The sequence below is a fragment of the Falco punctatus genome (genome assembly GCF_963210335.1).
Source record: "Falco punctatus genome assembly, chromosome: 9".
Classification (NCBI taxonomy): Eukaryota; Metazoa; Chordata; class Aves; order Falconiformes; family Falconidae; genus Falco; species Falco punctatus.
In genome coordinates this window covers 32,215,996-32,239,429 of record NC_137589.1, presented here as the reverse complement: position 1 = coordinate 32,239,429, position 23,434 = coordinate 32,215,996, and the positions used below count along the sequence as shown (strand labels likewise).

At 41.8% G+C, this 23,434-nt stretch overlaps 1 protein-coding gene across 4 annotated transcripts in view; it reads left to right on the top strand.

Moving 5' to 3' along the window:
- Positions 1 to 22,060, top strand: part of SORCS1 (sortilin related VPS10 domain containing receptor 1) — a 317,456-nt gene extending 295,396 nt beyond the window's left edge. For 2 of the 4 annotated variants that reach the window (XM_080403463.1, XM_080403460.1), the window contains 4 exons: positions 3,653 to 3,758; positions 3,934 to 4,094; positions 5,406 to 5,524; positions 6,860 to 22,060. In XM_080403463.1, the coding sequence (XP_080259589.1) occupies positions 3,653 to 3,758; positions 3,934 to 4,094; positions 5,406 to 5,524; positions 6,860 to 6,916 (443 nt within the window). In that variant the 3' untranslated portion in view covers positions 6,917 to 22,060. The remainder of the gene's footprint in view (positions 1 to 3,652; positions 3,759 to 3,933; positions 4,095 to 5,405; positions 5,525 to 6,859) is intronic. The other 2 variants (XM_080403462.1, XM_080403461.1) reach the window with 2 other exon arrangements.
- The last annotated feature ends 1,374 nt before the right edge of the window (positions 22,061 to 23,434 follow it).

Here is a 23,434-nt window from a genome sequence, read left to right as displayed (position 1 = left end):
GAAAAATGTAATAGACATATGACACAGAAGAATTGCATGATTTTACATTTAATATTTAAATTCATATCCATTTTACATAGTGATTGTTATCAGAGAAGCCATCCTTGGTCTGAATTTTCAATGATGATTAGTGATACTATATGTACTTTCAGAAAATGCTCAGTGCCTCTTTCTTAAAAGAAACACACCTGAAAGCATCTTAATGTGAGCTTCAAATGTGGAGTTACCTGCAATTGCTCATTCTGGGCATTTGCTCTGCCAATGCACATGGATGTTTTCCATTTTGGTCAGTGTTCATTACAGTCAAGATCGAATCCCAAATGAACATTTAGGCATGACTACTCTGGCTCTGAATATCCCTGAGGCGTTTTCTAAAAAATTATATTTAGAAAGAATCACATCAGATATTCCTGGGAAAGGCTCATCCTTACCCCTTGCTACTGAAAGGACATTCCTGATTTCATGTAGTGGAAACAGATGACATTTAAAATCACATATCCAGCCCTGCCTTTAATACAAGATGAATCTAGATCCAAGTTTTGTGCTGTATGTAGGAGCCTCCTGCAGCTTCTTGGAGAGGAATTATGGCATCTCTGCATGAGGGAGTGCACAGGGTCCCCACTTGCTACCTCCATGCTCAGAGCTGGCTAAAAGCTGGGTAGCTCCTGTCCTGAAGCCAAATAATTAGCAGAGGTACTGTAGCACTCTTCTGAACTGCTAAACCTTGTCTGCTGCCCTGAATGAACCAAAAGGCAGGATCTATCAGTGTGGCATACTGCCATGCTAAATAATAGTATGGCCCCTGGACACGTGCTGGCCTGTTTCTTGCTAGCTCAGGCTGAAGCACAGTCTGTTTGGCTCAGAGATGCTGTATAATACATGTTAGTTGTGCTCACTGAAAATGAACATTTATATTTGTATTTAGACACACACTGGGACCGAGTACTTTTTGTCCGTGATAGATGCAAACAGTCATTTGTCCTGCAAGGTGGGCTTTGTTGTACTCTTTGAAACCACTGGTGAGCTGTTGGATTGCTGTAACTGGCTGCACGTTGCCCTATAGGAACACTACAAGATTTTGTCTCTTGCGGAAATATGATTCAGTAAGAATGCAAAATGAGCCTGGACTGCCAAACTAGACATTAGAAAGTCCAGAGAGCAGCCACTGTGAGGTCTTTGAGGGAATATAGCTCCTTATCAAGCTGCAGAGGTCATGACTTAGTTCCCTGTCTAAATACAAGGCCAAATTTAATCATATGAAAATTTGGGTACGGTTTAGAATTTGGCAGAACACCAAAAGAATGGTACTTTGCTGCCGAAAACTATTGCTTTGGTTGTCAAGGAAGAAGAATTGTTCTTTTGAAATCCACACTTTTGTTAAAAATTAAACAAAACAAAGCAGGGAGACCTAGAAAACACAAGCCAGCACCAGAAGCAATCCCTAGAAAACACAACCCAGCAGGATGCGCAAGGCCCAGAGGTGCTGCTCTGGTCTATTGCATCCCTTCTTTCCCAGAATTTTCACTGTGACCCTGTGTTGGACTCCAGGATGCTATGGGCTGTAGTTGGCTGAACCACAAAGCTCAGCATGTGTTTTTTTAAGTGCATATGTATGTGTACATACACCTACATTTAAGTTCCCACACCCCAGTGCACATGCGTGCTCCTCCCTGTGTGTGTGCCTGGTCATGCACAGCAGCAATTTCTGCAGCAGGGGAGCTGCTGGGAACCTAAATGCAGGAATCTAAACTAGCTTGGTGTGGGTATTCAAGCAGAACTTGTAGAAATGAGCCTCTTGTGTGTGTGTGTATGTTGTACGTGAGCATGTGCATTCCCTGGAGTGCAGAAGAGTGACAGGCGTTGGACTCAGCACATTTCATACATTAGTCTTCGTTGCTCAGGCCACAGTGGAGGAGGGATTCATTTATGGCAATTACGGACAACAGACTGCAATTCATTTATCATGCTCATTCCTTCTTCTCATGAAAAAAAAAAAAAAAAAAACAAACCAAAGTCCCCAACTCAAAAGACAACAATTTTAGAAGGGAAAGTAAAATACACCAATATTCCTCACAAAGCAGTTAAAAAACTGTTTATTAGCAGACTCTCATTGCAGCATTATAACAAGAACAATGAGTGATGCTGAGCCTGAATGGGATGCAGAGCCAGTTTATCATCCCACAGAACTGCAGAGACACAAAAAATACAGACACAAAGGGGGCAGAGTGGAGATGTGTGAGGAATTCATAAGAACGGATCATTTCATCCCAGTGCCTAACCTTCCTGAGGCTTTATGCTCATGCCTGCTTGGTGTGGGAAGGCGAAGTTTTCATACTTCTCTTTGTAAATTTTGACTTTATCAGGCTGGACATGACAGCTGAAAGCCTGTGTGTGTGTGATGTGTGTGCCTGAGGAAGTATTTGCTTGTGTGTGGATGTTTTCTTGTGTCTTCTGGCTCTGGTTTAGGATGGGTCTGTTCAGAGGATGTGAAGAGGGGCAAGAGAAAGAGGACGTGTATGGCAGCAGTTCAAATTAACTTTCATTGCCTTGCAGAGGAAGGCACTACCTACACCTTGTTCTATGTGTAATGCCAGATAGAGACAGCCAGTGAGGGTGTATCTGCCGTGTGCATTAGCTCTGTATAATGGCTCAGATACAGCTGCGTGTCTGTCTAAGTGTCTTTATTAGTGTCTGCACGAAGAACAGAGACTACTGGACCTATGTGTGTCCCTTTTTGCGTGCTAGATGCCTTTCTGTTTCTCTGTGTGTATATGAATGATGGAAGCTCTATTTAATACAATTTACTTTGTATTTCTGGGAGAGCCATGCTTCTGGCTGCTTTGTGTGGCCTTATTTTGCAAGGAGCTATGAAAAGGTGGTGAACAAAACTCTGAGGAGAAGCACAGAAACGCTTTTTGATTGGTTAGGGTTGGTTTTGGTGTTCTTTTTTTTTTTCTTGAACCTGTGTACTCTCTTGTATGGAAGACTTGTGGGAGAGAGCAGGGCACCAGGAGAGAGTAGAACACGTTCAGAAGAGTAGGAAAGGGATAAAGGAAGTAATTGAAAATGTCAGAGGTGTGAGAAGAGCTTGCCATGATAAGGCAGTGTCTGTGGAAGGCACTGCACTTCTGGTCAGGAAGGAACAGGACTGAGCAGAGAACAATATATTTGGTGAGCATCATTGCTTCAGTAAAATTGAGCCAGTTGCTCATTATTCACTAGGCATTGGGAGCTGTCCACACTAACTCTAAACAAAATAGAAAGTCAACACAACAAGTTAGCCTGTGGATAGCTCCAGGATCATCCAGAAAATGCCAGTTTTGGTACCCAGGTAACACCTTTTGCAACTACCTTAGGTAACTGTCTGCAATATGAGGAAATATGTTTCAGGCAGTCCTCTAATAGGCCAGAGAAGAAAGGCCTCTAAGGGGAAAGCTATGGAACTGGACATCAAGGGGTAGATTGAGCACCCCAAGTGGTCTGAACCCAGGTTTACTTCCAGGTGGATTAGAAAGGGTGGGAAGCCCCGGAGACATGTGGACAGATGGGACCTGCTACATGTGCAATAAGGGGAGAATGAACTGTGCTTCTGGAGGGTGCAACTTTCACTCCAGGCTGGGGGTGGCTCTAACGTTCTCCCCCTCTCTTGCAGCTCCCCTGGTGGACCTCACTCCCAGTCACAGTGGTTCAGCTATGCTGATGCTCCTCTCTGTCGTGTTCGTGGGACTAGCTGTGTTTGTAATCTACAAGTTCAAAAGGTATGACCCTCCCCGAGCCGTTGCCTTCTCCCCATTGCTGCCTTTCACTGAGGTGTTTGGGTTTTGTTTTGCTGGGTTTTGGTTTTTTGCAGTGATTTATTTCTTGGTTTGTAAAAGCTGATACTACATCATCTGCCAGAGTACCCCACAATGATGGTTTCTGTTAATGTTTTAGGAAGATTCCTGGCCTTAATATATATGCACAGATGCAGAATGAAAAAGATCAAGAGATGGTCAGTCCAGTCAGTCAGAGGGAAAGCATACCTAATGTCCCTCAAAGTGAGCTGGTGAGCCCTGAGCAACTAGTAGATGAGAAGTTGGAAGTCCAGCCCATAGGTAAATAACTTGCAGCATCCCGCAGCTGGTCAGACTCTTGACTTATAATTGGCTAACCCTTTTCTCAGCCTCCCCCCTCCCCATATTCCTGCACACTCCTCCTCCCACCCTCTTCTGCCGCAGCAGTAGTTTTGCTACAGGAATCCTTGCTAACTTTTCCCTCTCCCTCACTGCCATGTGATGAAAGGGAGGGAAACAACTTTAGGCTTTTTCTCTCTCCTAGTTGCTCTGTGTAGATCCCCTCCCCTTCTCAAAAATCCTGCTGGCACTTAACTTTTGCTGTAAGGCAATTTAATTTATTTTGCTGGGGCTGATACAGTTGCGGGGCTAAACCCCATGTCCAGGAGAACTTCATCCACCCTCACCTGGAACGTGGAGGTGAGCAGGTGATTCGGTAAGTCAGATTTAAAAGCTAAATACTCATTGATGTTTTTACTGTTGTGGTCTTTGTGCTGTGCCAGACCTTATTGCCAGCAGCAATGCTAGCCTGGCTGATTCCCAGGGAAATCGAGCAAAACCTGGGATCTCAGCACTGGACAGCTGGGTTTGCCCTCAGGCTGATGTCTTACCAGGCCTCTGTGGTTGAAAATGTGAAAAGCAGACTTTGATGGGACCTAAAGTGAACAGACTCAAAGCGGGCATACTGGGATCAGTCACATGTTTGCTCATGCTTTTATGTTTTCTGTTACCCTGACTACAGTAAAAGTGTTGGGATGGAGCAGGGATATTTCAGCCTGGGGACATGTTCTGCTAGAGCCAGCATCGCTGGGACATTGCTCAGCTTCACTTGTGAGGTGATAATTCTGCAGGCTCAGCCCCTTCAAATAAGGACGTGGACCTAATTTAGAGAGATTAAAGTTTATAAGCTGTTTTGACTTAGGAGTGAAGCATAGTCATAACTGAGATCCCTTATTTGCACAATTTCATCAGCTTAACCAAATCTTGGATCCCACCTGAGGATGTCCCTAAAATGAATGGGAGTTCTTTCTAAAGCAGTCTTGGAGTCACAGCTACTGCAGAGAGGGAGCAAGGGGAAGGGCAATTAAAGGAAGGAATGTGATGTGCTAAGATTGTGGCCTGCAAAAACACTTGAGAGGAAAAAGAAGGATGTCTCTTTATGAAACTGATGTCTAAGCTGGAAACCCCACTGCAATCAATACCAGTCTCTCCTCACCTGCTCACTAAGGAGAGATCTTGTAGCTATTAAAAGCTTTTAAGCAGCTATTCATCAGCAGACCTGGACATCCCTGCTTAGCACAACACAGGATGGAGTGAGGGGACCAACCTTCCCATGTGGTGTTCCCCATACAGAGCAACCCCAGGCCACAGTCCAGAACCAAAGGAAAGGAAATGCAACCAAGGTAGTCTGGACAGAGGACTTCCAAAAGGCTTGTGGATCACCAAGAGGTTTCAAGCCAAGACCCGGAGCGGTGGGTCCTAAACTTTAACAATTCTTTTTTTTGTTGTTTGTTTGGGCTTTCTTTTTCTTTTTCCCCCAGAAACCTCCAAGGCAAAAGTGATGTAAGATGTGAAGGGAGAAACACCCAATTTCAGGTCTGAAACTCTTTCTCTAGAGTTAGATGGGCTTTGAGCTCCACCTTTCTAAAAGTGTAATGACCATGGTTCATGCTGTTCCAGAGGCAGGGAAACATGTTTTCACAGGTCACTGTGAAATTGTCACAGGTGACTGAAACAGGTCACAGGTGACTGAAGTGGGAAGAGTCCGTCATCTGCTAGCAGCCTGGTGCTGGAAAATAAACGCTTGAAGCCTCTAGGGTAAGACTAGTCAAAAGTAAATTTTGGGGGTAGGTTTTCATTTGGTGCAATTGTAGTACTTCTGGCTTTCTACAATGGCCAGCATTCTGTGTGTTTCTCAGCTGTGCTACTGGACACTGTATTGGATCAGAAACTGGCCTTTTTTAATTCCTTGGTTTGCAACTACAACTGCAGTAGCGAGCACAAAAGGTAAATATATGGGATACACGGACTCAATTCTTTATCAAAAGGAATCAGTCCAACAAACTTCCTAAGAGTGTTTTTCCATCCTGTCAGTAAGATGAATGAGGAAACTGAATCAGAGCTCACTGACAAAATGAAAAGGTCTGGACCTAGGTGTAAACAGAATAGGAAGTGCAAAGGCTCTTCACTTTCCTATACAACCACCTCATCTGTTTCTGGAAATCAGCAATTTCTTTTTTAATGAGTTTTCTTTCTTTTGGGAAAACAAAACAAGACTGTAATTGGGTGTTTCTCTTCTGTATGCTTGTTCAGAAGCCAGGTTTTTTCAACCCCTTTGACTAACATTCAGGGATCCTTCCTTGGAGGAATCTGAATGAATGTCCCTGGATCATTTAATTTTCTCTCCAAACTCTGGCAGCAAAAAACCCGCAGTCCCTATTTTCTGGATGTGAATGGTTTAGACTCTTCTTTTGCAAATGCAAAGCTTAAGGTTATTTATGAAATTTCCAGCACCTTATCATTGCAAATGAGTTACACATTTCCTCTGAGGACCTCAGCCCCTCCTTCCCTCCACCCTCTGCTCTGGCCTCTCCTTCTTCTGTTCAACATGAGTGAATCATCTTCATTAGCAAAAGAACAGGACATCACCTTCAGTGTTTTGAATGACGAGAAAGCATTTCTGGGAAGAACATGTCAGTCTGGAACAGTTGAACCCAAAGGCCAGCAAGGTGATACCTTCAAACATTTTCATTGGCTAAACACACTTGTTATGTACTGACTTTTATTTTGTTCTTTCTTTGCCGCAGGAAGTATTTCCACAGCTGCTGAGCCCCAGAGCACAAAAGAAATCCCTACCTATGTAAATGGTTGAACTGAGGACACCGATATACATCTTAAAAAAAAGGAGGAAAACTCACTGCATTTGGACTTTTTAATTCTTCAGATGACAAAGGGTTTTTAGCTTTAAGCCTGTGCATGTGGACATTATACTGAGACCATAGTGGAACTGCATTGTACAGGTGTTCAATTTTAGTGGGGGGTGGGGGGAGAGGAACTAGTACCACTATTCACTCCTGTGGCCCTTCCCTTCACCCCTCCACTTTTTTCTGATCTGTCTCTAATTTGTAGAACATTCATAATGATGTAGGCCAAGAATGTGCATGGGGGTCTCTAGGGAGAGGGTTGGGCTGGGATGTCAGGGGAGAAGGGCTGGGGGAGGTGGGAGGGGCATTTAGGGTTCTTGGCTTTAGATTTAACTGCTCTTTTAGCACTTTGGGCTGCGGGAGCGCTAGCTGCCCCAGCAGACTTTCATAGGACACAAAAAAATCACACTGGAGTTTAAAGGCACTGAAAATATTCTTGGTCTGTCTGGTTTGTGTCTTTCTTTGGACACTCCCCTTCGTTCCTCTAGCTGCAGCTGCTGCCTGTGCCCCATGGCTGCGAGGAGGCTGTGTGCAAGTGGGGATGATCCCAACCCCAAGTCCAGGCTCACTCTTTAACAGCTTTTTTAGCCTGCTCACACCAAGACATCCCACCGATAACGCCATTGAAAGATAACTTTTTGCCTCCTAACCTTGAATGGAACAGAACGAGCTGCATTACAGGCAGGGAGGTCTGTCCATACTGCAGGTGCAGGAGGTTATTGCCAGCATGAACGTACACTGTACTTCGTACCAGCCTTACACCTGCAGTTTTGGCTGAGAGAAAGCCTCAGTAACACCCTCAGCCGCATTTAGTGCTGATGTTTGGATTTGTCTGGGGAAGTCCCAGGAGATCTCTGCCTTTTGGGGGTCACCCCGAGGCCTGTCAATTTTTTGAAAGACACCTTGCCCAAAGAATAGGGAGCAGGGAAAGGTCTATGTGGTTTCCTATGGCCTTCTTGGCAACAGCCCTTGTTTGCAGATTTGCAAATTCCTGCCACTCCAGGCAGAGGAAGGAGAATAAAAGAGGATTTGGTGTGAGATTGTTGCCACGCATTATGAGCCCCAGCACCACAGAACCACACTAGTACAAGATTTGATTTCTTGTACAGAATAATAATTTGATTACTTGTACACAATAACATGACCTTGTATCTTACACTGCAACTAGAAATGGGGCTGCAGGACATACTCAGGTAGACTATGTAAGGCGTCAGCAGAAAAGCAGGCTTAGTATCCTCAAGTAAGTCCTCCCAAGAGGGTATCTGGCTAACCTGTGGTCATTACAGCTGTTGATTTCCAACCCAACTCAGGTAAACTCAGCACTAGGACTTTGGTTTGAAGCGCAAAGATAGAAAGACAGTAACCAATGCAGACTTACTTAACTGTGCTAGGTGGAGGCAAATAGACGCCAGTTCATAATCAGTGCAGCACACCTAGGAGGCATCCTGATTCCCAATATGAGTGGGTTTTGTTCAAAAGACATTGTACATGGCTACCTGAGTTAAAACAGGAGAAAGCAGCATTCTTGGCATTTCCCAGAGTCTCCGGACAGGGCTGTGGTGGTGGTGGTGGTGGTAGGTTTGAATTTCTCTGCCACAAATTGGGCAGAGCCCAAATCAACCTACTTGCTGGCAAAGAAAAAAAGCGATACCAAGTGTGAGAACATTAGACCCCTAGCAGTTAAAGGATCATCACAGTACAGAGTCCTCTGCCTCTTTCTGTAGTTTCTCTGAAGATTAAAAGATAGAAACATAGCAGTTTGTATGGCTTTGCTGTTTTCTTTGCAACTACAGCTTTAGGGAAGATGGGAAAGTTTTGGCAACAACTGTATAATACTCCCCACTGAAGTCCAACATTAGCCAACTTATTTTTATAGTAAGCCAATCAAAAAGTTTTCTTATAGTGTTGGAACTATTTCTAATTTTAAAATTACTTTTTTTGATGTACTTTTTCATCTTCTTTTTCCCTTTCGTTAAATACGATGTAGCGTAATGTATAATTGCTATTGTTTATTGCTTTTACAGTCATATTTATTAAACAGATTATGTCTCTAAATGAAAGCCTGTGTTTAAGTTACTCTTTTTAGCTCCCTGTCCCTGACTGGGATCTCCAACTACATTAAAAAGGTAGGAAGTTGATTCCTTCAAAAAGAAAGGCATGTTCAGTAGAAGTGGGAGAGAGTGGTGTTCGCGTGCTTCTGAAAATATAGTTCCTAGTAACAAGACGCCAATGTGAAGGTTGCATCCTCAGTCAAAGTGCTTTATAAAGCTGAGGGATGCAGAGGTGCAATGCTGTTTGCAAAACCAGAAGGTTTCCAAACAAGCAATGGTAGAGCTCTGAGCAGTTCCCTGGAACTCCAGCTCCAATCCCTGCCCATGGTTACCCTTCCCCATACACACTTTCTGTTAAAGGTTCCTTAAGAATACCTTTTTTGACTATACTATTGCCAACACTGATAAGGGAACATTTAAATTATTTGCATTACTGATTAATCAGGTTTTACATGTGAAGAAAATGAAGCATAGGAAGTTTCTGTCAGCTTGACAGTGACATGTTGCTAAGAAAAGGAAAGAAAACATAGCTTCTCTGCTTTTTAAGTCAGGATGCAACCACCAGCTTGTTCTACTTCTTACAATGGGTTACTAGTTCGGTTCTGTAGCCTTTTTTATACCCCTGATATAAGAATTTACATACACACACGAAGAGTCAAAGATCTGGTGTTTGTGTATTGTAAACAACCCAGGACATGGTATTGCATGTTAAGTCCAGGAACGATGAATTTGCTTATTGAGGAGTGTGTTGTTTTCACACCCTGCAAAAATCCCGCTATAATTACAATTACTAGCTTAAAATGTTACAGTGAACACTGCAGCCTTTCTTCACATTTCATTCAGCCTGGATGAACGGCTGTCACAGCCATGGTCGTGGTGCAGGTGCCTCAGAGATGTGTGTGTAGATGTAATCTGCTTTTATCTTTTAAGTGCCCACCTGAATTATCAGGCGTCTGTCCTGGCCATAAACGGTAAGTCTGGTTTTGGCAAGCACCTCTAAAGCATTTTGAGATCATTCTCTTCAGCTTGTTGTGTGTCCCGAGGCAGAGACTGATTGTTATTTGTAGTTGTTTTCTGGTTTGTATAACAACACAGCGATTCACTGCTAATGGCTGAACACTGAGACAATAAACAAAGAATATACCAAATACTTAAAAAATCCAATATGAATTTTCTCTGAGGATATTATCATACCTTGAGACAATAAAAAAAGTTCATTATTGTTTGTCAGAAAGAGTGGGGATTTAAAATATTGTTAAAACCTCCAAGTTTTTTCCTAATTTGATGTTGATTCTCTACTGTCATCTTAACTGCCGTAACACAGACATACGGATGAGACTGGCATATTGGCTCCTAGGAGAGATTTATACTTCACTAGCAGGAAATTTGGGGTAAGTTGCTGGATCACCTTTCCTGGAAATCAGTAGGTGTTAGTGTTTAAATACTTCTGAGGATCTGAGCCTCGGTTGTTTGCTGCGTTTAATTGCTTGAACTTTTGATGGAAAGCAAGATCCTTACAGCACTTGCTGAAATGGTTATGCAAATTAAGCAGGAATTTCCGGTGACCCTAAATGAACCTTGTCTTGGTCTTGTCAACTTCTGCTGCAAACTTCTGACAATTGCATTTAGTGTGGTACATAGAACTGATAACAAGGAATTAGTATTTTATCTGTGTGCTGTCATCTCTCATTGAATGCATGGAAAGTTTCTTTGCCATATTATATCTCTAGGTACATTCAGTGTTTTAAACATTACCTCTGATTGCAGAGCTACCATGTTCACTACAATAAAAAAGAAAACTTTATTTTCCTTCAGTTAATGAGATGCTGTCCTTGCATTTCTCTATGAAACAGAATAATAAAGCATGTGAATAAGTAATACTTGAACTGAACTAGAACAGATCCTTTTAGTTTAGAGTGTTGATATGGTCCTGGCCATAATACCTAGAAGAAAATACTAAAGTCAAATTGTTTTCTGAATAACAAGACCATCGTGCTATCATGTACCAGGTCATCAGCCTAAAAGGTATGTTTCATCTGCAGTTTTAAGTTTAGCTTTTTCTTGTCCCTAATTTCCTGCTGGGGTATATGGCTATCTGGTACTGCTCACCGTGCTGAAAGCAGGTCATAGAGGAAATGTGTGTTACGTATTTCTCAATGTGAGAATTTCAGGATGTCTTCCTTGTTGTTTGCATTGTGGTACAGCCACCCCAGTGCTAGGTGCTGTATGCACATCAGCAATACAGGTAATATTGTAACTGGATAAAATGAACAAAATAAAAGAACAAGTTTTCTCACCACCTCTGTATTGCAGATTGAGCCTCACGTTGTAATCTTCTGTCATTTTGACAAGTGGACCATAACTGAACCTTCTCTACATGAGAACTCAGCACTGTGTATGTGAGCTCCAATGATATGGCCAGCCCAGCACCTAAACAGCCCAACTCAGTATAGGGTTACTGGTTTGTGTCCTAGGAGGTACAGTAACATATGTGAGACCACCCAGCCTTCCAGGACAGTAGCTCCATGGTGTCCTGTCTGTGCAAAGGCTTACTTTCTGCTGGGATAACTTAGAGCTACGAAGTTTGTGATAATTTATGACGTTTTCTCTAGGAATTTTATGAGCTTTTGTTAGCAGGGAGAGAGGTGCAACTAAAATAGATCCAGTCAAATGTGTAACCTTGACTCTTAAGCACTTAGAGTAGGGCCATGCCTAGGTTTGTATAATGACCTCCCACTAAGCTCAGCCATGCGTAAAGAGAATAGGAACCAGATATCTGTTGGATTTCCTCAGCTTCTCTGAGGCTGTAGCACATCCAGACATTGTGGACACAAGTATCACTAATAGTAGCCCGGATATTGCTGATGTGCTTCATATTGAAATTAATTGTATAGAAGGATCCCAACCCGAATCATTAGTCTGACGTGCAGAGTGCTGTATCCACCAAACTGCGGAGAAAATAAGCTACAATCACAAAGTTTTCTAGTTTTTGTAATCTTTTATTGAGAAGCCCTGAGAGACAAAGGTCCAAAAGAAGGAATGTAGGAAAGCTGTTGGGAGGGGTGTCATGATTGCCTGCCTTCAGCACAAGATAGATGCAAGCAAGCCCCCTCCCTTTTTATAACAAATTCCTCCTCCAGCCTTCCCCAGACAAAGTCGGCTATGGTGGTGTTTCTGGGACTGCAGCTACACTGGCAAATAGTTGCTCCCCAGCCCCAAGGCGTGGGCCACTCGTCCCATGGACCGCTTCAGTCCTTGCTGTGCCCCTCAGAGGCAGCTGGAGGGTAGAGCTCTGAAACACTAATTGGACTGGCAGCTGCCTCTGCTCTTGCTGCTTGCTGCAAAAAGATGAATAATGCATGCAGCACATTTAAATGTAGTGTTATAAAGTGCTTTAAGGGAGAAAGTCTTTGATTATTAACTCTGCCTGCATGGGGAGAAAATCCTTATTCTGTCACCACAGAGAAAGCCTGAACTGGTGGGCTGAACCCTTATCTCCACACCAGGAGGGTCTGGGATGTAGCATATCTCCACTTTTTCTGCATTTGTGGTGTACTCCAGACTGAGGATCTCTCCTGGGGCTAAGGCCGTGTCAATGCAGAGTCCTTCTCTTGACATTTTGGCTGAAGCTGGAAACCTTCCTTAACCTCTCCAGTATGTGCAGATACACGGGCGGACTGCCCATTGTGATTCCTGCCTCATGTCACATCAGGTGAGTGGATAAGGCTCAGCGCTATACAGAAGTGGGTGCTGTACATGGCGTGGAATATTTGCACCAGCTGTTTCACAACAGGTAACTCTTTCTCCCACTTTCCACACCTGCCTAGTCCCACCTAGGGAGTGTGAGATTCAAACCACCATAATCCTCCTTTATGCTCCCCTGAAGCTATGATTTGTTAATAGCAGAGCTCTGAGGTTTCTGCCCTTCCTTCTGTGGCCTGATGTGCAAGGTGAAGCTGTTTGGTCTGAGCTGCAAGCCCTGAAACAGCTGCACCTACGTGTGTCTCCGAAAAGTGCTTGCTCAAGAGATCCAGAAGAAACAGTAATAAATGTACAAGCAAAATCCTTCTTCAGACCTTGCTACAGAGCCACAGGACTGGAGAGACTGACCTCTGAGACACCGATTTCTTGAACAAAATCTTGGAGTGGGATGTTCATGGGCTAAGTTTTTCCCTACTTCTGTGTTGGCTCGTATAGATGGAAGTGTTTTCCACTACAAATGAACTTAAAGGAGTACGTTTGGTTAATTATGTTCTATTAGTGAGTAGAAGCCCTGGCATTACTAACTGTCACAGGATGAAAGACAGCTTGTACCCAAAATAATCTGCAGCTCAGGGAGGAAATTTTCAAAGCCACAGAAAGCAGTTCGTTTCCCAGCTGACATTCACGCTTTGAAAAACATTTCCCTAATGGACAAGAAAGAGGCCCTTCCTGAGTCCAGAGGCTTTTCTTCCTCACCTGAAGTCCCAAAATACACCAGTCTGGTTATTGATCTCAGTTGCCATCACATTTAGCTAAACCCGAGCAGGGTCAGCACCAGCATGCCCATCTGGGCTCGGATGTGGCTGCAGAGCAAAGCACTGCAGTTAGGCTGCTGGTCCCCATGGGACAGGCTGACCTGCCCAGCCACATCGACTCATTTTTCATTACCGGATTATTTTTCCCCCTACGTCTTCATGCCATGTTGACCTGAAAACTTACTGCGTTGCCTGCTGCTGTGGGCCTTCCTCTCCTTGCATGGGAATACCCAAAGACAGCCCGCAGCCTTCAGTTGGGCTTGGCGTTTATCTGTAAAACAGAAGTGCCTGTTTCTTTTACAATGGTTCTTAAAGTTTGTCAGCCCTTTGATACAGTTACAACAAGAGCTCATTTCTTCTAAAGCACAATCAGGATTATTGGAGTTAACTTCAGGGGGAAATAAACACTAGTTTATTTTCAGCAACACTTTGTTGCTGATATTCCTTAAGGGCTCAGTGTATGTTATGATATAGGAGGATTACATTTAGCAGCTCTTAATAAAAATGAAATTATGATCCAGCCCTAGCAATCTATTTTGCTTTCCTGTTAATCTAAATATTTTTATTAATTAAAACCAATTATTCTTTTAGCTGTAATTATTGCACCCTTTTTTTTTTTTTTTTTTCCTAATTTCAAAGAATGTTCTGGTTTCAGGGAGAGGAGATTTATTTACCTTCAGTCCTTAGTTTTACTTGAACTTTTCCTTCATCTATGTAATACTTCTCTTAATTATCCTTTTTAATTGAGATGATAATGCAGCAGGCAGCCAACATTTTTTTGTTGATTTGTTTGAAGTAGCTTCTAAACCTAGATTATGGTATTGTCTCCCTTTCAAAATTCTGAATTACACATTGTGCATAGCAAGATACTAACATGCATTTTTTCCAAAACCTGCAGAAAGCCTCAGCTCTTGAGAAACTAATAGATAACATTGAGAAATGATGAGAATTTCCAGTTCTGCAGTTGGACCCCATTTTCAGATCTTACTGTCTTTTCCCTAGTATTCATGAAAAGTCATGCATAAATTAAATTATAGAGAAGCTAGGACTTGAGTACCTGAGGAAATAACAACAATAATAACAATAACAGTAATAATGATGATAATAACAGTAATAATAGTAGTAGTAGTAATAATAATAATAATTTGTTGCCTCTTTTTCCTTTCTTACTAGATGATGTCTGGAAGAGCATTATCATGAGTACAGAGAATCTCCACCAGCTATCTACAGACACCTGCTGGCTAGATTAACTGGACACTAGCTAGCCTTTGATTTTGTCATCTTTGAATATTTCAGTGCTTTTGCAATTGACTGTAAAGTGTATAGGTAAAAGGAGACCTTTAGAAGTATACAGAGGACCCTTTGTGTGAATTCTAGTCATATTTTTCAAAGAACTAAAAAGACTTTCTTTCTATTATTGAAGAACAGATGAATTTAAAAGATTTGTTATAAGCCCAGCTTTGAGAGACCATCAGAGTTATCAAGGCCCATTGTCATGCAGAATTTGGCAGCAAATCTGAAAGATGAAAGTATTTACCTTGTAAGCATTTCCACTCACACGGACTTATTACCTTCTTTACAACTGATACTAAGTGCTTGAACCCAGGATGGAAAAACTGTAGCAAAAAAATAAATTCCATTACCCAAGTGCTGCATGATGTTGGCATACAGGCATCTGCAGAAAGAAAGGAAGGAAGGGGCCTCCAGGGACAGAGACTGTCCTGGGGGCTACCCAATGCACAGGAATCCCTTTCTACATTGACTTGCCAGGTCTTGCTCTGATACGATGGCCTGAGATGTCAGGGAACCTGATGTGGCGGTTCATGTGGTCCCTTCCCATCCTATACCCCTGTGCTATCTTCTCCAGCCTCCTTTGTCACGGGCATCGTAGCTAGACAGTTATCAGCTGAATGAGGGGCAAAACGGAGGGAATGGAGAGATGTGGTTAGGGTCGAGAGTTTTGTAGCAGAATTGTATTTCTGTGTGAAGCTTTTCGGCATTCCTCCAGCCTCAGCGTAAGTCGTTCTCAATAGGTAGCATTGGGAAGAACTGACACCATTTTAGATAACCATGGCAGCGAAGCAAACCCCCAGCTAGGGTCAGTGGTGAAATTGGTGAATCATATAGAGAACAGCAAGCACCAGGTCCAGCTGAGGGAGTCCAGCTGAAATGGTTCTCAGGAAAGCTCCTTTCGGTGAGAAGTCTCAGAGGTGCACTCCCTGTTAGAAGTGCTGCCTGGAACACCCCACGTTCACCTACCAGAAACACTATCAACTAGCATGTCACTGATTTCTAGCACTGCTACGAAGTTTCCTCCAGAAAGCTGTTCTCAAGGCCTCCTGCCAAGAATATGCCTCCCTGGTCTTTCCAGTTGACCTTCATTTAACACTGGCCTTTGCTGATTAATTGCTAAAATAGCAAAATACTGGGAGGTGTCATGCAAAACCCTATCCACATGCATTAGAAATACCTCATTGCTGTGTTTTTAACACAAGGTGTCCTAGTTTTTCAAAAATGAGCTGACACTAGAGAAAACTAAACAAAACCCCAATTTGTCACATTCTTTTCTGGAAAATATTACTATTTTATTAAGAAATCAGAAAGTATATCTTTTTTACTAGAACAGTTGGGTTTGGTTTTTATTTTTTGTTTTTGGGTTTTTTTCCCCCTAAGATGGCATCTTAAAGCCTTTTAGAAGACACTTACAGGAAAGAAGAAAAATAAAAGCCTAGTTCCCTTTATCAGAAGATTTTACTGATAAAGACTGCCAGACTTCCTCCTCTGCTGAATCTTGTTCAACAGTTTGTAGATTTTGAGATACGTATACCATCACTATAAATAATATGTTTCAATCAGGCAGAAACTTCCTCCAGAAAAACCCTGTGTGAACACCAAGGATGATTATTAGCGATTTTTTTGTTTGTTTGATTGGAGTTCTCAGTTGTTGCAAACATGGTCATGATTATCCTATTAACCAGCAGACATAACAATTACCAAAAGACAAACCTGTGGGTTACTACTAGATTGAAGTTACTAAAGAATCCCATTGTTAATTAAATTCACTAATAACTCCTTAGCCTGAAGACTCATAAGTAGATCTTAGTTTTAAAATCTGTTTCAGCCAATAATCATTTAACTAATTTCAAATTCAATATCTTAGGATATTTCTCAGGGAATTGCATTTGAATATTATTATATCAACTAGGGAAATGTTTTCTTCCCAGCTATGAAAAGAAAAAAAAAAAAAGTAAACAAAAATGCTTTTCAATGGGATTTTCATTTATTTTTCTAAAAGTGAATTCAGCACTTGGCCACCTTGGAAACCAGCATCCCTCATTTACCCACAGACTGTAAGTGCTAAATTCTGCTCACATCATTATGTCAATCTACCTAGGTCATAGTTAGCAACATCTGTATCTTTGCTTTTCACTGCTGGGACACAAAACTGGTGTTACTGCTTTAAATAAATTGTACATTTTCCCAAGAATTAGATTTTTGGGAGAGGAGAAACCACACTGTACACTCATTTGAGGGAAATTCTGACAGGCATTTTCTCAAAAAATATTTTTTTCCAGTTCTTAGTTCAGTTTTGAATATGCTGGTTTCACCGGAATAGAACATCACTATTTCTCCTCACAGAGCGTTTTTACTCACCAGCGCAGAACAACAGTGTAACGTCTGTATCTCTGTTGCTGTGTCCATAGCAGCCAGCAGTGTTTGCTGCAGAGGGCCCCGCAGAGCTCACGTCAGTCTGGCTGGACCCTTCCCTGCTATATTGAAATGCAGCAAAAGCAGTTTAGTTCAGCCTGAGATCTTTTCCAGAATAACAAACAGAGGAGGAACCTTCTGGAACTCAGCGCTGCAGGCCCCAGGGTTGGGAAGCCTGTGTGGACAAGCCCACGCAGCCCTGCAGATGCAGCACTCTGCTGTGGGACGTTGGCGTTGGGTCTGCTCCAATGTGCTGGCACGGGCAGGTGAGGAAAGGTGAATAGGTTCCCACAGTGGTGTTTTTCTCTTGTGGGGATGCTCTGTTTTCCCCAACTCTTGCCTCTCCTGTTGTGGTTATACCACAAGACATGATCCAGAAAGGATGGTCCAGGGATATTTTGAGGAAGATGCTCTTTTTTTCTGTAGAGATATTCCTATGGCAAGTGGACTTCATAGGCAATCCAGGCACATCCTGATTCAGACTTACTCACCAGGGCAATCAGGGCATGAGGCAGGAGCTCTTGAAGGTATCCCCTTTCACAGCCTGTTCCTGCATCCAGCCAGCAAAGAAAGAGTGAAGATGGGGTGGGTGTCTTGAGCACTGAAAACATCACAAACTAGAAAAATTCACTCCAATTCCTGCTTTGAGCTTAGTGATGTCTAGCTGAGCTGAGACATTTCCTTTAGAAAGACATTTATTCTTAATTACAGCACTTGTGTCTTTTTGGTATAATATACATATATTTATATATAATAATATATATATATTCACTTTCAGAAGAAAGTGAATTATGTGAGAAAATAAAAGGTATTCTAGAGGGTTCTGCAGAGCTTCCTCAAGACAGAAACCCCATTCAGTAACTAGATAATGAACAAGACCACAGCACTCACCTTTTCTCTACCACTGCGAATATACAGGAAAGATGAATCCCTGGAGAAGGTCTGGAAGCCACCAGGATTTGTCTGAGGTTGAACACAAACGGTAACGGTATAATACTTTTTTCCATTTAGTCTAATGACAGGATAGGGAAAAAACAACCAAAACCCAAAAAAACCCACCACAGTGAAAGAGCAATTTGGAAACTTAACTTTAGATATTCATATCCAGAAGGAATCTGTCAGTGTGAACTCACCTGGTTCTAGGGCTGAGCTATTTTTAGATGTGCTGGATTTGTAAAAAAAAAAAAAAAAGATATAGGCTGGAAAAAAAATTGTTTTGCTTATGTCATTTGCCTGCTTTTTGAGCAATGTCATGTAATCTCTTGTAGGCAGGGCATTGGTAAGGAAAAGTCTACAATAATCACTATGAATTCTGCTTCCTCAGGTAGAATGCCTGCTGATAAGTTGTTCCACAGATCAGCCATACATTAACCTTCCTTCTGGGAGGTGATGGTGCACTAAGCAGTCTGAGAAAAGCACTGCTTAAGTAATAGGATCTGAGCACTGATGGTCCTGCTTATGCTTCTACAGTGGCATTTGCAGCCATTTTCATGCCTATCCATCACACTTAGGCGGGTATCCACTCATCGAACCAGCATGGTTCAGCTCCCAGCCCAAAGCACTTTATTTACCTGTCTCTGAACTGCTCTGAAGGTGAAGCACTGCTTTATAGCACTTTTCATGGTATATATCACGCTCTTCTAGATAAGCTGCTTTCTTTTTAAAAAAAAAATATCCTTTAATCAAGTCATCAGGAAGAAATTTCAGAACGCTGGAGAGAGAGGAAACAGAATGGCTCCATTATGAAATGAGAACAGACCTCACCCTGCCAATTTTCCAGCACACCGGGCCTCTGCCCTTGCTTTGGAGGAAGCTGAGTGGGTTGCAGTGATATGTGCAGGCAAACAAGAGGTCTCTGGGGTGGTATTGCTTTAATCACTTCAGTGAGTAAGGAAATCAGGCTGCGGCAAGTTGTCATGTAACGAGCTCATGCATAAAAGCCAGTGAAGCAAGAGCTGCTACACAGGAAGACACTGTTCCTTTGTAGTCCTTTCAAACTTAATGCTGCGGGTTTTAGCTGTGTTTGTGTGTAATTATACTATTTAGTTATGACAACAAAGATAAAAGAGTCATTGGGCCCTGAACTGCAGAATCATGAACATCCCATAAGAGAGAGATCTTCAGCCATGACTGGATGTATCATGCCAGCAGGGTAAAGACCAAGCAATTTCTGGTCTTCCAAATAAAAAAACTTTTTTTGTAAAGTCTCAGTTCAGCAAGGGCTTTTCAGTAGGACATGACAAACAACAGCTTGTCACATTGATGGTGGTTTCTATTGCTTCTACGCTGACAGACACATGGATAAGCCTTCTCACTTAGCAAAGTGAGAGGATCTGCTAATTATAGCCTGGGTGTTAACGTAGCCTTTGGTTTAACTCAGGAGTGCTTCAATTAGGTTGCTTTTAGACCTTCTGCGTTTGTATTTTCAGTACAAATTGCTGATCCTTCTCTGTTGCTGTCTGAAGTGATAGGCTGCGGTGCAGCCATAGAGCCTGGTAAGGTACAGCTACAAGCCAGCACGTTAATAAGCAAGTACAACATCAACAGGAATGGGACCAAAGGCTGGGAAAAAGTGAGGAACAGGTGAAAGTCCTACCCCGGTGGCTGTCATTGGGAGGTTGCCAGAATTTTGTTCCCATTCATCATGTATCTCATCATTTAGAGGGCATCTAATGACTGCTCAGACAGGATATTTTAGCTGTCCACACATTGCAATTGACCTAGAAAAGGTCAATTGATGTCCTACTGCAATCAGCAGGAACTGATTAAACATGCAACAATTGTGGTGAACGGTATTGGGTGGGAGAAACCAATGTCATTCCACTGACAACTTCAATAGAAATCTGATATTTTTCACTAGAAATCGTCCAAATGCTCTTGAAGTGCACTGGAGTTATGCCATTACCTTCAGTGAGCTTCTAATCAGAACACACATCTGGATAAGGAATAAAATTAGTGTGTTATTCTTTAAACATGGAAAAAAATATATTGGAAATTCATTTTGTTTCACTTAGGCATATGTAATTCCCCACTACCACAACCCTTCCCTTCATTTGTCCTCATGCCTTTCACTATCTGAATGCCAATGAAATAAAGTTAACTCTCTTTGTTGTAGTACAAAAATAACCAACTGAATGCCTCGAAGCTTAACAAAGGTGGAGATTAAAATTAAATAAAACCTAAACCCCAGAAAAGAAAGAGAAAGGACTTAGCTTAAGCACACAAAAAATACTGGTAGAAGACCTTTAAAAATTACCTTAATAGTTGCAACTGACAATTTCAGCAATAGCATCTGGAGAAAAAAAAAATATATACTGTCTTGCTTTGTGTTTTCAAGGCTGGATGTGAGGTGAAAGGGAAAAATAACTGAAATGCCCTAATATTCTTGATTTAGATGAATACGCCCCGAATACTTGGAGTGATGAATATAACCAAGAGGTGGCAGCAGTTCATGCACTATTCATTTATTTTGCTTTCAACATTATTTTCTTCCTATAAGGTACAAGAAAATTAAGTTGTTTTTAGCTTATGATGTAAATTGTTTCCATTATTATTAAAGGGAAAGGAGTGGCAGAGACAAAGGAGACAGGGAGGAATAGTCTGAGGAAGGGATCTGGAAATTTGTTTTACACATGCATCTGAGGACTCTTTTTGGAAAGAAATGTTAACTGCATGCTGTATGAAAGAGCTTAGAAACTCCTCCAGTCAGAAACGTCTTATGGGCATACATGCTGTACAGATACACTACTAACTGGTAAACACATTTCCTGTGATCTGCTACGGTTCTAGGATACATCCCATTCTCACAGGCAAGGGTAACTGCTACCATCTGGAGAATCTTACATTTGCTTTGAAGACAGGATGCTCAAAATGATGCTCCAGTGAGTAGCTTAAACCTTGCTTCTTCAAGGAAGGAAACTGCTTCAGATGCACAGTAGTAGCATGCTAAAGAGAGAATCACAAGGTTTATGTTTAGTTACACATGTGCATCAAAAAAGAAATCCTCCTGTACACCGAATCACTGATTTTAACTCAATCAGACATACTTAAAGGCATCTCTTTCTTCAGGACCACATCTCTTAGGGACTAGACAGTAGGGAAGCCCAGTGGCTTCCATCTTTTGTATCAATGAAAATGTGACACCTGTAAAAACGAGCAACTGTTTTGGCTAGGCAATAGAATTAAAAAAGAAAAGCTGAAATGACCTTATTCTGAGGGTATTCTCTTCAAAGAGAATGCCGAGTAGATAAGGCATTGCTACAACAGTCAAAGGAAAATAGTGCAATTATTAGTTACATTTTATAAAGGACTGAACAGAGGGACAAAGACACACTCCAACACCCTGATTGTTTCAAGAAGGAAAAATTTGCATTAAGAATCTGAGTTAAAACATCTTGAGGGATTCAATAAATGTTCCATGACTTGGGAAAAGATGATTGCATCTATAGAAAACTTAGATCATTGCTCAGTAGTTCAAATACAGATAATCATAGACTTGCTTAGCTGACAGGTAGATAGCTAGATAAATATACAAAAAACCTCAAGTTATCACCACCAGACTAAATTCCTTTGCATTGTGATTAGCCTAGCTAACCATCACTGTCTTTCACAGCATCAACAAATTATGCTTTTCTTCCTTCACTTCATCAGAGACAAAGGAATAGTCATGACAAAATCCAGGATGCAGATATTCCATCTGAAATGGCTTTAGGTCTTGTTTAACCCCAGTCTGCAGTCCAGGAAGGTGATTGCTGAGTATTGCCCAAGCACATCAGAGATCACAGGCTGCTCTCCTGGACAACATGGGGCGGGGGGGGGGGGGGGGGGGGAAGAAAAAAGAAGTCCTTTATCCTTTGTATGGCATATGTTTGAGCACTGCATACGTACAGGAGCACATTCATTTAGCCCATAGATCTTGCCAGCATGGTCTGGACCGAAGCCGAGTGGCTTAGTGCTGCCTAAATGCAACCAAAATCCTTGAGAAAGGTGCCCATCCAGGAAGAGCTGCCTGAGAAAGTCTTGCAGGTGCTTGTGAAACATAAACCCAAGTTTTCTGAGTACAGTCTACTCTTTGCCTACTAGTGCATGCATGAAAGATGTGGAAGATCTGCCCTGTAGTTCCCCTCCTTTCTGATTTTGTTAGATAGGGATGAAAATATCTGATTTCCCCCTGTCCTAACTGTCTGTGTTAAGTACTGGCCTTAATAGTCACATTTCCTCTCAGTGGCCCCCACAACAAGTTTTGCGTTTCAGGGTGCAGCGTGCACTGTTACAAAAAGAAGATGGTAGTGCTTACCCCATTTCCAGAGTACTCAGTCACAATTCAGAATCAAGATTTTGAATCTTCCTAGACAAGAGCCATAATTTCCCGTCTCCACAATAATCACTTTAAAATCAGAGGTAATTCAAAAGAAAGGATACAACAACAGTAGATTTTTTTCTGGAAGTCTTAAGTAGTGCCTCATGATTATTATTGGCTAACTCTTAAGTGGCTGTTCTTTCAGCATAAAGAACATTCTTGACTGTTTTTCAGAAATCGCTATTTCTTCCACTCACACCATTCACTGTCAAGGTAAGCTAATATAAACAGTATGACTTTTTTCCCTAAAGCTAGGTGGTGAGATGATACAGGTAAATAATTTCAAGGACTTCATCCACATGCTTTCATAAAATGACATAGCATGACATGAAATACCCATCTCTTAACTTGCAACTAAAGAAAGCAGTAAACCATGGTCATTCTTATATAGAGTACATTTCTCAAACAAATGCCAATGCTATTTAAACTTTTTTAAAAATTCTGAATACGTCAAAATTTATGTCATGAATTAATGTGCATTAAAAAATGCTGCCTATTTAGCACTTCAAAATTAATAAGCAATGTTTTGCCAATTTTTTTGAGAAACCTCTGTGTCATCATGAATTTGCTTCGTAAGTATTTGTGTGGTATCCAGAATGCTTGTTTGCAGGCAATAGCTATTGTCAAGCTACAGTTATTTTCAAAATGATCATTGGGCATAAATTCTTAACTTACAATAAAGATCCTACTCACTTTTTTTCAGTTTTCCTCTCCTTTGACTTTATGCTAATGTAATGCCATGGATTCTGCTAGGGTCAAAAAGATATAAAACTGTAGTAGCTTTGCTTCTTGTTGGAGGGAGATTGCAAAGGAATTGATTGAA